This window comes from Lepidochelys olivacea, assembly GCF_965140295.1.
Source record: "Lepidochelys olivacea isolate rLepOli2 genome assembly, chromosome: 1".
Taxonomy (NCBI): domain Eukaryota; kingdom Metazoa; phylum Chordata; order Testudines; family Cheloniidae; genus Lepidochelys; species Lepidochelys olivacea.
Genome location: NC_140411.1, coordinates 69,705,300 through 69,718,174, shown reverse-complemented (window position 1 = coordinate 69,718,174; position 12,875 = coordinate 69,705,300). Strand labels below are relative to the sequence as shown.

The following is a 12,875-nucleotide window of genomic DNA, read 5'->3' as shown; positions in this document are numbered from 1 at the left end:
TTAATCTGAGATGCCCATTTTTGAAGGGGGAAAGGGAAATAATTAAAACCTATCAACCATATCCCAACCTAATATGTTGAAAAGGCTGCTGTCTTCCTTGGTCCCACTGAAGAAAACACAAGAGTAATAATTGCAAAACAAAATAAACCTGGAAGTTCATTCCTCAATTGCACTTTCTTTCTCATAGTGAATTGTCTATGGTTTGACTTGGAGAGCTTTTTCCATTCAGGAATTTTGTTCCCTACATTTGATACTGTGAATAAATGTTTGTTTTCTTTACTTTTATAGTAAAAAAGGAGGAGGAAGATTTTGAAGAAAAGAAATCCGTTAAGAAACGAATCAAAGAACTAAAAGTCTTAGACCCGAAGATTGCACAGAACCTCTGTAAGCAATTTTGATGATAACCAAAACTTTTAAAATTATGTGTGCAGAACTTGTTGGGTGTCTTGTGTTGATATTTTATTCAAATGATGATTTTTTTAATAATCAGTCTAAAATTCAAGCTAATTTCAATTAATACATTTTCAATGTGTGTGTTTATTGAGAATAATACAAATCATCCATACTCATGCTTTGGGCACCATCATTTATTTAAAAATATAATACCAAAAATGTATTTTGGTTCGCTCTCCCTGCAGTCTGTCTCAATAGTCAACAAATTCAGACTATTCGTGATAAAGGGATGGGAGAGTAATTCAGAGTTCAGGTCCCCTGATGAAGTATATCCTGCCAGTTTCCTTCTTTTGGTTTATATCAAGAGAGGGGGATCTAGCATTAATAGAGTTAATTGCAGCTGTCACAACGTAGCGTGAGGAGAAAGCGAGTGTGTGGTACATCTGTATCCCCATGTTATGGTTGTGTGAAGCTTATAATTAGGACTAATGGGACTTAGAAAGGGAACTTAGGTTGAATACAAAGGAAATAGTCTCAGGAGATTTCTCAGGAATAGATTTGTAAAGTGGAAGACCTGTCACTTAAAATATCTAAGCTGCACTAGATAAAATATTAGAAAATAGATTGTAAAGAACAAATGGTCAGTGGCAAGAAGCCAGAGCTGTGGTGGTTTGATCTTCTAATTTATTTAATTCTGTGGTGCAAATAAACGCTATCGGACCCATCTTTTTGCTCAGACATTCCCTCAACAAAGAGAGCCTTTAAATGGCTGGTTATATTTTCTTCATAATCCTTATCCAGCAATCAGCTTTCAGAAACTTGATATGTTTGGCAGAATGTTGTCCTAATATGAACTTGATAAAATTAAATATAGTCAGTGTTACCAGGCTGACCTGGTATAAGAATCTGTTTTTAATTGTGTATGCCTTTTCAAAACTTGAATTGTTGGGATGAATTTTCCGTGCTGGGTGTCAGCCTCAGACAAAATTTTGGAACACTTCAGCCCAAATTTTCTGTGGTCTATCAGAGCTTTGAATCATAGGTACATATAGTAGGGCTGTCAAACAATTAAGAAAATAGTTGTGATTAATTGCATTTTTAATTGCACTGATGAACAATAATAGAATACTAAGTCAAATTTATTATAAATATTTTTGGATGTTAGTCTACATTCTGAAATATATTGATTTCAGTTATAACACAGAATACAAAGTGTGCAGTTCTCATTTTATATTTTTATTACAGATATTTGCACTGTAAAACATGAATATTTTTCAATTCACCTCATACAAAGTACTGTAATTTGTATGTAAAAGTATTGTAATTGTGCAATTTCTTTATTGTGAAAGTTCCACTTACAAATTTAGAGTTATTATTTTTACACAACTGCACTCCAAAACTAAATAATTTATAACTGTAGAGTTTACAAGTTTAAGCATGAAAGGGCATATGACTATTTAGCATATCTGGCACATAAATACCTTGCAACGCTGGCTACAACGGTGCCATGCAAATATCTGTTGTCACTTTCAAGTGACATTGTAAATAAGAAGCAGGCAACATTATCTCCCGTAAATGTAAACACGCTTGTTTGTCTTAGCGATTGGCTGAACAAGAAGTAGGATTGAGTGGACTTGTATGAGGTGAGTTGAAAAATACAATTGTTTTATCTTTTTTACAGTGCAAATATTTGTAATAAAAATAATATGCCTAGTACTGTACACTTTGTATTCTGTGTTGTAATCAAAATCAATATATTTGAAAATGTAGAAAAACATTCACAAATATTTATAATAAATTTAAGTTGGTATTTTGTTATTGTTTAACTGTGCAATTAAAACTGCAATTAATCGTAACTAGTTTTTTAACCTAGTTAATTTGTTTTGTGTTAGTTGCATTCATTAACTGCAATTAATTGACAACTCTAATTTATAGCAGTTAAAGTATTCTGCCCAAAATTACTTTGTTTAATAACAAATTGGAGCTAGAATTTCTGATGGCTGTGGTATGTAAGAGGGAGACATGGACACGGACTCATAAAATGTAGGGCTGTAAGGGATCTCTAGAGATCATCTAGTCTACCTCTCTGTGTTGAGGCAGTACCAAATATACCTAAACCACCCCTGAGAGAGGATTCCACTACTTCCCTTGGAAACTTAGTCTAGTAGTTAAATGTCCTTATAGTTAGATGGGTCTTTTTTAATATTTAACCTTTGCTGCATATTAAGCCACTTACTACTTGTCCTACCTCTGATGGACATGAGCAGTTGATCACAGTCCTCTTTTTCTAACAGTCCTTAACATATTTGAAGACTGTTATCAGGTCCCCTACAGTCAACTTTTCTCAAGATTAATCATGCTCATTTTTTTTAACTTTTCCTCACAGGTCAGGTTTCCTAAACCTTTTACCATTTTTATTGCTGTCCTGTGAACGCTCTCCAGTTTGTCCACATGTTTCCTAAAGTGTGGCACCCAAAATTGGACACAGGAGTCTAGCTGAGACCTCACTAGTGCCAAGAAAATTGCAGCAGTTTTAGGAGACTAATTTTCTCCTCCCCTTATACCCTCTCACTGGGTGATGTCTTCCACTTACATGATTTGAACTACTATCTCTATGCTGACATCCCAAATCTTCTCCACTAGGTGTCTTCCTTCATCCAAACCTGCATTTCAGTCTGCCTTTTTTTATATCTCCTGTATGCTCCATCAACAGTTTAAACTTAATACAGACACTCCCCGGGTTACGCAAAATCAGATTTGCGCAAATTCGCTCTTACAGAAAAAGTTCCGTAAGCTAGAAATAGGAGTGGGTTTTTTTTGTTTTTGGCATAACGTTCAGGTATATGTTTCCGACTTGCACAAAACTTGAGTTACGCAAGGCTTTCCGGAACGGAACGATTGCGTAAGTCGGGAAGTGTCTCTATGGCCAAAACATCAGCACCTATTTTTTAATCTCTGGAGCCTTTTATATGCTCCCATTTTCTGTTAATTTTATCAATGCCACCATCCTTCCTATTACTCAGGCCCATAACTTGAGGGTCAACCTTTATTCCTCCTTCTCCTCACATCTATTTTGTATCCAAATATTGCCTCTTGGTTTTGCACAATATTTTTAAAATGCAACCTCTTCTCTCTGACCAGACAGCAAAATCCTCATCCAAGCTGTCAGTCTCCTGTCTTGAGTACTAGGTTTTCCCTTTCCAAGATTTCCACACCTAGCCCACACAAAACAGTTGCAAAGGTGTGATTTCTGGCCACATCAACTACCTCTTTGAGGAACGACACTGTCTCCCAACATCAAGCTTAAACTGTGTCCTTGCCTTTAAGATGCACCCTCCTCTCTACTTATCTGAGTAACAGCATAATCTTACCATTTGTTGTCTATTACTCTTACCCATTCTGCTGTTTTGATATCCTTTTCTTGCATAATATCTGCGACTAAGATATTTCAGGGCACAGATTTATTGTCTTATTTTTATAGTGAGGTGCCTAATGCTCCATCTGGTGCTGTAAAATAATAATGATAATCACTAGAACAGATGAGGAAGGTTGAAGAGAAGATGTGGAATTAGGAGGGGAGTTGGTCCATGAGAAATTACTTAATAAATATTGTGTATGAAGAAAATGTTGGACAGTTGTTATACTACAGCAAACAAAAGTATTATTCAAGGAATGTGATTGTTTTGCAATTTGCAGGGGTTTTGCTAAAGATAGCGCGCGCTCTCTCTCTCAAAAAAAAAAAAGGGAGGGGGAGGGGAAGAGCTGAATTCCTATGCGGTAAAGGGGAAACGTGTACAAATAATATAATTGATGAGTGGCTCTCCTAGAGCAAGGACTCTTTTTGTCTCACTTGCTATCGTTACTGCAGCATCTGTTGATGCTGTAATTCATCTGCCAGAGGACTGGAAGAGCCAGACTAAAAATTATAAAAGCTTCAAAATCTGCATAAAAAGTTTTATCTCTTATCTATATTATCATATGCAATGTTTGGGTGGCCTGTAGAATTCTACAATCCATTTAGTGTTTATTTTGTAAGTAGAGTGAAAGATCAGCTTCTTACTACATCTCCATTCATTATGTATTATGTTTTTGTTCTAGCAATTTTCCTTGGTTCTTTCCGAGTGCCTTATGAGGAAATCAAAATGATGATATTGGAAGTAGATGAAACACAGCTGGCAGAGACCATGATTCAGGTATGTAAATTGACAGGCGGTTTAAATACCAATATTTCAGTGTAAGCGTCTCATTAAACTGAAACCTGTTACTGACAAAAACTCTTAACACAAATTATTCAGTTGGAAAATCATTGCTGCATAATTAGTCTCTTAGCATTTCTAGTAAGCAAACAAAACTCAATCTTTTTTTACATTTGCAGAGTAGATAAATTTTATCTAAACACTTTAATTTATATTCTGCTTTAGTATCTGCTTCCTTATTACCAGCATCCAGAATGCAACTCTACTTTATGTATGGATTCAGACAGATAAACCAATATTTAATATTTTTTTGTTTCTACCTTACCTGCAAAATTATTTTTTGTGGAACATACTGTATTACCTTCACCTGTATTGCACAAAGCTGTCGCATTGTTCCTGGTCATGAACTAGGCAGAAAAAGATTTTTCTTTTCAATTCGAGCTTACTTGATCGGGGATCCTACCTTCAGAAATCTTCAGCAGCTGCTTATCTGTGAATGCTTCCCTGGAGTGTAATTGTACAGCACTTCACATTACACAGCATTTTATTCAAAGCAGAAAATCAATACAGTTCTATTTGGGGACAAAAGAATCTGAGAGGGGAGGGGCTAGCCATGTATGTACTCTACCCTGAAAGGGCTGCGCAGTGTAGACATACTTATATATTGTGAATAAGTATTTCATCATCATATAATAGGACTACATCATCTTCCAAACACAGAACAGAAATATTTATTTGAACACTTCTGACTTTTCTGTGTCATGATTAACAATTCTGCTACTGAAAAATCTCCTTATTGTCCTTAACGTTCCTGGCCAGAGATTTCTTCTTAGGTCCTTTTACTTCCCTTATCAATTTTCTACACTTAGCTTGTGATTTATATTGATTGCTATCAACTTTCCCTTTTTTGTATTTGGTGTGTGAATGTGTGTGCGTGTGTGGATGGAGATATATATATCTTCATATATATAAATATAACAAAATATCTGATTAATCATAATACACGAAGTAATTACAGGGTTAGTATAAAGGGAGAGGAGGGGACATATTTTTCTTCAGGATTTGCATTAATCATAGACCTTTAAAAAGGCAGCCCAAATTGATTTGATTTTTTTCATTCTGCAGAATGCTGGTTATTTGTTAGCTGTGAGGTCAGCCATATCACTGAGCCAGGAATCAATGTTTGGTGGGGATCAACTTTTTTCCATTTTTTCAGGATTAATTTTTTAGCAAGGAAAGCTACATATTTAAACCATGCCACCTTGTTACCAGCTAACCTCCAGGTATCAAGAGTATATCCAAGAATGAAACTTAAGGAGGAGGGCTCCAACATACCATTAAATAGGTCTTCTGACTCACTTCATACCAGAAATTCTTGATTCAGGGCACTCTCCAAACTAATGTAGCACCAAGTAAGTTGCATTTCCTGCGGCAGTCAGCATTTATGAAGCCCATTATTATTAGTTTATGTAGTGACCAGTATGTTCGAAAAAAAGTCTTTTGTTGAATAAGTCAGTCTCAGATGTATAGATGCTTTTTTTTTAACAATGATTATTTTTATAGCTGCTTTTACATCCCCTCTAAATGAGGCTGTTTTTAAAATCAGTATATCCTTCTTTCTTGACTACGTAATTTTGGCTTTTTTGGGGAATCTAGTATAATGTTCTTAAACAGTTCCCAATTATCATTCTCATTATTTTGTTTAAATTCTTTCTCCTGGTTGATTTGGCTCAATTGTTTTCAACTTTATCCTTCAGTAAAAATGTAGTATCTAAAATGTATACCATAGACCAGCATTCATTGTAACTACTATACTTGGGAGTCTGCCATTTCTCTTGAGGATGGGAGCCAATCTGATAACTAAGTGAGGATGGAGAGACTTATCATAAAGTTATTCTCTTCAGAAGTGGTGTTCTTCAGTGTGTGTATATATAATATATACAATATTTTTAAAGGGTGTATCATTTCCTTGTCATTGTGTGTTTCTTCTCCTGTTGTAAGACCCTGAATTAACAGATAATACTATGATATCTCATACTAGCAGCAAGAGAGCAGTATTGTATACATAAATCTCACCTTCACAGGACGGTGACTCTGGCCCTGGCAGTCTTTCCTTTTGCCCTCTCTTCACTGGAAGAAACCTTATTATTCCTATGTAAATTTGGACCTCTAAAGTTGTGGTTTTCTCCTTCCACACCTGAGTCTCTTGGGTTGGGGCTGTGTATCTAGGTAATATGTCAACCCAGATCTTGACCCATGGAAGAATGTGAGGGGAATGTCAGGCTTCTTGAGCTACGGAGCTCCCATCTTATTCTTCTAATTTGGGAGCCCCAGGTCCTGAACATCCTTCTGTTTGTCTGTAGTGACAATCAGACAGTGATGGCTTCTGCCATCTGTTAAGGAGGTACTGGCACTGCTCCCCTCCTTTCAGAGGTAATGCTTTTTAGGTGTTTGGCTAGAACCTGCCTTCTAGCAATAGTGCTGGAGAGCTGTGAAAACATGCTTGTAGACTGGCTCAGTCAGAAACTGTTAAGGGAGAATAGAGCCTCAGTTCTTTCATTTTTGAGGCCATTGCCAGAGTGTAAGACACTTCATTTTTTTTCTTAATGGTATCCATCAAGTGTCCTTATTTTATTTTCAGATTCCCCCACCCCCTCCAAGCCCTCACTCTCCTTTGCAGTGCTTATTATGGAGTTGAAATGGGAAAGTGAGATGTTGCTTCCCCTGCTTCTGAGAGTGATGAAAAAGGTCAGACAGGATAAAACCTTTTCCTAGCTTCATAGTAACTCCACTGCTGCTGGTTTGAGATCTGACAGGCCTAGAAGTGAACTCTCCTGTGAACACTTCCCAAGATGCTAGACCTGCTCTCTGAAAGCCATGTGCTTTGCCATCACCCTCATCTCAGGGTAGCTGCATGTTCTTTGAAGGAAGTCTTTCTTAAAGGGAGATTTCTTGGCTGAGGTGACGGACTGTCAATAGAGCAACAGAAAGCTGCTTGTTGCCTCTCTCATTTATTCTGATCTGCAAGATCTCTATGGCTTGATGTGACATCAGACCATTATTGCCTGCCTTTATACTACTTGGTGGTTTAGATTTTCTTCCATTAGTATTCAAAAAGGGACTCAGATTAGTGATTCATCAAGAGATTCCACAGTTGGACTTGATCTACATCCTGCAGGTTCTAATGCAACCCCCAGTTGAGCTCCTAGTGCAGATTTCTTTCCTTCAGGATAGCCATTAGTGTTGCAGGGATTTCAGACGGAAGAGTAAGTTGAACTTCTTTATGTAGTCTATTTGTCACCTTTTTCCAGAAAAAGTGACGGGTTTTCAGCCTTCTCTTGAATTTGTTCCCAAGGAGAGTACCTAGCTCCACCTGAACAAACCCATTGCTCTTCCTCTCTTCGTCCTGGCATCTCTCTCCCCACCATCCTGAGGTTGAGAGACAGCATTTCTTGAATGTTGTGTGTTCTTCCCTTCTTGACTTTAGAATGTCAAAGCAACTGTTTGTCTATTTTGAGGGTTGCAACGGGGCAAGACTGCAGATAAAATCACTATAGTAGAACCTCAAAGGTATGAAAACCAGAGTTATGGACTGACCAGTCAATTGGACACCATGTGGAACTGGAAATAAGCAATCGGGCAGCAGTGGGGACCAAAAAAAAAGGGGGGGGGGCAAATACTGTACTGTGCCTGTATTGCATCTTAAAGGTAGCCACATCTGGGCTTCCTGTCCCTACCCACACCCGTGAGGCAGCCACTTACTGGTAGGAGGTGAAGACACTGTTCAGCGTTATGAACAACCTCCATTTCGGAGGTGTCTGTAACTCTGAGGTTCTCCTGTATTGCTAGGTCCTGGTCTCAGGTTGTGCTCTCACAATGTGTAATGAGTCGATGGCCTTGTTCCCAACTTGCAAGATGCCATGTAATGAAAGACTTTTCTGCTTCATGGGCAGTGAATGCTGAGCATTCATTTCCAAGCTGTGTAAGGTGGCAATGTGGTTGTCTCCTCACTATTTGTAAGTCTTTATCTCTGCTTCCCAGGATGCCTTCTTTGGCTGCAGGGTTCTGCTATTGACACAGTAAGGTAGCTCTGCTTCCTAGGTTTACTGCTTGATACGTGCACTGTGTCTCTCTTAATACCCTGTCAGAGGATAGGAGAAGGTAGACATACAAAAAGGGAAAATTACTTAGCTGTTTGTCATAGTCTCCTCTTTTTCTTATCCTACCTTCCACCCTCCTTTCCAGTGGGTGATGTGCTCTGCCTCTTTATTATTGTGTATCTTGTTTTTCTCTGCTGTCTGCCATTTATCCATTGTCACAGGAGGAGAGAAGAGGAGACTATGAGAAACAGAGCTACCAGTAAATAATTTTCTGTTTGAAAATCTGTCTCAAAAAATACGAATGTGCTCCTACTCAAATAACCCAGTCTTGCAAAAAACTGACTCCTGTCAATAAATAACAGAAACAAACCTAGTCTTCCCCCCAACCACCTACCTTAATGAGATGTAAACTCTGAAAGCATATTTTGAACTATTTAACCATTAACATTGTTTTTCTTCTGTTTCCCCCCTCTCCCTCCAAAAATGGGAGGGGGAATAAAGAGAAGAAAATACATTTTTGCCCTTAAGGTTAAATTATAACTAAGTCATTCCTCAAGTGCTAAAGTTCTTAGACTTGTGTTCACTTGCAAAGTTGGTTACATTTAACCACTGAACCAGTAAATGAAAATACTTTCCATGGACAATGTGAGCAAATTAGAGATCCTTAACATTTGCACGTGTCTTCCTTGTTGTGACAGGATGTCCAGGTCTAGGATCTCAGAGAGATATAGACTCAGTAGGCCCTGATCTACACTGTGGGGGTGATCGATCTAAGTTACGGAAGTTCAGCTACGTGAATAACATAGCTGAAGTTGACGTACTTAGATCCACTGACCGTGGTATCTTCACCATGGTGAGTCGACTGCTCCTGCTCCCCTGTTGACTCTGCCTGCGCCTCTTGCAGTGCTGGAGTACAGGAGTCGACAGGAGAGCGCTCGGGTCGATTTATCACGTCTAGACTAGAAGCGATAAATCGATCCCTGCTGGATCGATCGCTGCCCACCAATCCGGCTAGGTAGTGACGATGTACCCTAGGCCAGGTGAGTTTCACTAGTGCAGGCTTTGAAGGATAAAAGATAGTGTCTAAAGGTAAGGTAGATGGCATAGGGTTAGACAGAGGAGAGTTTTATTATTTTGTTTTATTTGTAGGCTCTTCTGTAGTGATGATCATAGTAGTTTTTGAGAACCTCATGAACATGAGGAAGTTAAGGCTAAGATTTATGTTTATTTTTTTTCTTAAGAATAAAAAAGTACACATGTAAGGTGTGAGTTTTGGATGCCAAACTTGTCTGTCTGTATTATACTATATTGAGAAATGATGGGGACTTATTTCATTCACATCTGATACTAATAGTGGAATTTCTGGTCATACCACTAAAAGGAGAAAAATAGAGGAAGTTCTGAAATGATTGACTGTACAGGAGCAGCAGCTAAACCAGGATGCACCACAACAGGAAGAAACTCAACAAGCATAGATTCAATTTTTGAAGATGAACCAGACTGTCATCTCCTCCAAGAGAGGCAAGAGTTTCAGTAGGAGCTGATTCGGGGGTCACTAGCCCAAGTTGTGCTGCCCCGCTGCCAGTAAGTCCAACCCCTTTCTTGTCCAACCTGAGACTAGAAGATGCCCAAAAGTGTTTATACCGTCACTTTCAAGCGGATAGGCACATTATCTCAGCGTAGGATGAAACCAGTGCCATCCCTTTTTCTTATGGGAGAGGTACAGACTTTAAAATGGATATATACTCTGGTGCAGAGTACTATGCTGTGAAGGCTAATATATTGAATTGATTGGGTGTTTCAAGGGAGAAGTGTTTGCATGGGTTTCCAAATGGGCTGTATTCCAAGAGAATGTGGCCAAAATGTTTAAATAGTTTCATGGGAATGTGGCCAAGTGCCTTCCCTGGTGCATAAGAGGCCAGTGATTCATTTTCTCAAGCCCAAGTTAAGGCCAAGGTTTTTACTCTCGTTATTTTCTGGTAACCAAAAAGAGGGGAGGTTGGAGACCCATACTAGACCTCAGCACTGAACAAATCTGTCAAAGCTCAAAAATTCAGGATGGTCACACTAGCAGCAATGATTTCATCTTTGGAACAGGGAGATTGGTTCTTGGCCCTCGACCTATAGGATGCCTATTTCTGCGTATCGATCCTACCTTCCCAAAGATGATTCCTCCATTTTACCCTGGGCCAGGATCATTACTAATACAGAGTATACCCCTTTGGCCTCTCATCGGCTCAGAGAGTATTCCCCAAGGTCCTCTGCAAAGTGGTAGCTCACCTACGCTCCCGGGGATTATAATCGACTCCTACCTGGATGATTGTCTCCTCAGAGCCCACTGCTTCAACGAGGCCCTCCAGATCACCCAAACTGCTGTAGACTTCTTCACAGAGCTGGGCCTATAGATCAATGTCCAAAATTCAACGTTCACCCCGTACAGCACCTAGAGTGCATAGGAGATGATCTTGACTCATGACAGACAAGGGCACTTCAGCCACAGAGCACAGGTTCCACACCTTGGCCACGCTCACAGAGGCAGTAAAAAGCAGCCCTCAAATATCAGCCAGACATGGCCTCCAACTTCTGGGACATATGGCTGCAGGCACATCTGGGATATCTCATGTCAGACTTCACATGAGGTGCCTGCAGCTGTGGTTTAACTTGGTCTACAGGCCGAACAGAGACAGACTAGACAAACCTCTATCACTGTTCACCAAAGTCAAACACTCCCAGGACTGGTGGAAAGACCCAGCAATGTCTGCACATGGATCACCTTCTTGCAAACTTCCCCATCATTACTTCTCACCAGCAACACATCCTTCATAGGGTAGGGTGCACACTCAACAGTCTTAGCCACAGGGCAAGTGATCATCTATGAAGATATCTCTTCACATCACATCAACTTCTTCGAACTCAGAACGGTCAGGAATACTTGCACCAACTTCCTTCTGCTAATCAGAGGAACACACACAAGAGTCTTGACAGACAACATAGCATGCATGTACTATATAAATCACCAGGGAGGCACCCGATTGTGGTCTCCTTGTGAAGAAGCACTAAATCTATAGAACTGGTGCATTTCTCACAGCGTCACAGTATCAGCTGCCTACCTTCTAGGAGTACAAAACATGATAGCGGATAGTCTCAGCTGCAAGTTCCCACAGAGCCACGAATGGGAGATTAACTCAGCAGTACTACATAACATATTCAGATGGAGGGAGACATCAACTATAGACCTGTTCACCACTTACCTGAACAAGAAATGTCCATGCTACTGCTCCAGGGCAGGACTAGGACAACACTTCTTAGGGGATGCTCTCCTTCTGTGAGACAAGGACCTTCTATACGTCTTTTCCCCATTCCCTCTACTAGTGAAAGTCCTGTTAAAAATAAAAAGAGAGAGAGGAAACGTCATACTGATTGCTCTTTCCTGGCAGAGACAAATGTGTTACCCTTACCTGTCACAATTGGCAGTGTGCCCACTGATCTCTGCAACACACTCCACACCTCCTCTCGCAGAACGAAGAACATGTTCTCCTTCCCAACATGTGGATACTCCTACTCAAGGCCTGGCTCCTTCACGCTTCCAGCGCATAGAAAGACATACAGGAAGTGGTTACTACACAGTAGGAAATTGGATACCTGTTGTATTTACCTGCAAAAGTATACCAGGTTTCAAATTTGGTGTAATTCCAAACAAATTTCCCTGACATCTTCTACTCTCCTAATGGTTCTCGATGATATACTGCCTCTCAAGAAATCAGCGCTATCTCTTAGTTCACTCAAGGTTTACCTAGTGGCCATAGCAGCCTTCCATCAATAAATAGAGGGATACTCAGTGCTCTCATAAGCAACCATAAAGTGATTCCTCAGGGTATAGTAAAGCTCTTCCTCCAGCACAGACATCCTACCCCAACATGGGACCTAAACTTAGTAGTAAAGAGCCTGACTAGGCTGCCCTTTGAACCCATGGCTATTTGTTTGCTCACATACCTGTCTGTGAAGACAGCCTTCTTGGTGGCAGGCACCTTGACAAGAAGAGTAGGGGAAATAACAGCACTGATGGCGCACGCCCTTAAACAATATTTTTTCTGGACAAAGTTACTTTCAGGCCACACCCAAAGTTCATCCCCAAGGTGACCTCGTCTTTTCCCATAAATCAGTTGATTCACCTCCCAACCTTTTA

At 39.7% G+C, this 12,875-nt stretch overlaps 1 protein-coding gene across 2 annotated transcripts in view; it reads left to right on the top strand.

The window, feature by feature from the left end:
- The window catches only part of DIAPH3 (diaphanous related formin 3), a gene marked incomplete at its 3' end in the record, with an annotated part of 518,684 nt that overhangs the window by 233,029 nt on the left and 272,780 nt on the right, over positions 1-12,875 (top strand). For both annotated transcript variants that reach the window (XM_084632924.1, XM_084632923.1), the window contains 2 exons: positions 289-384; positions 4,492-4,586. In XM_084632924.1, the coding sequence (XP_084489050.1) occupies positions 289-384; positions 4,492-4,586 (191 nt within the window). The remainder of the gene's footprint in view (positions 1-288; positions 385-4,491; positions 4,587-12,875) is intronic.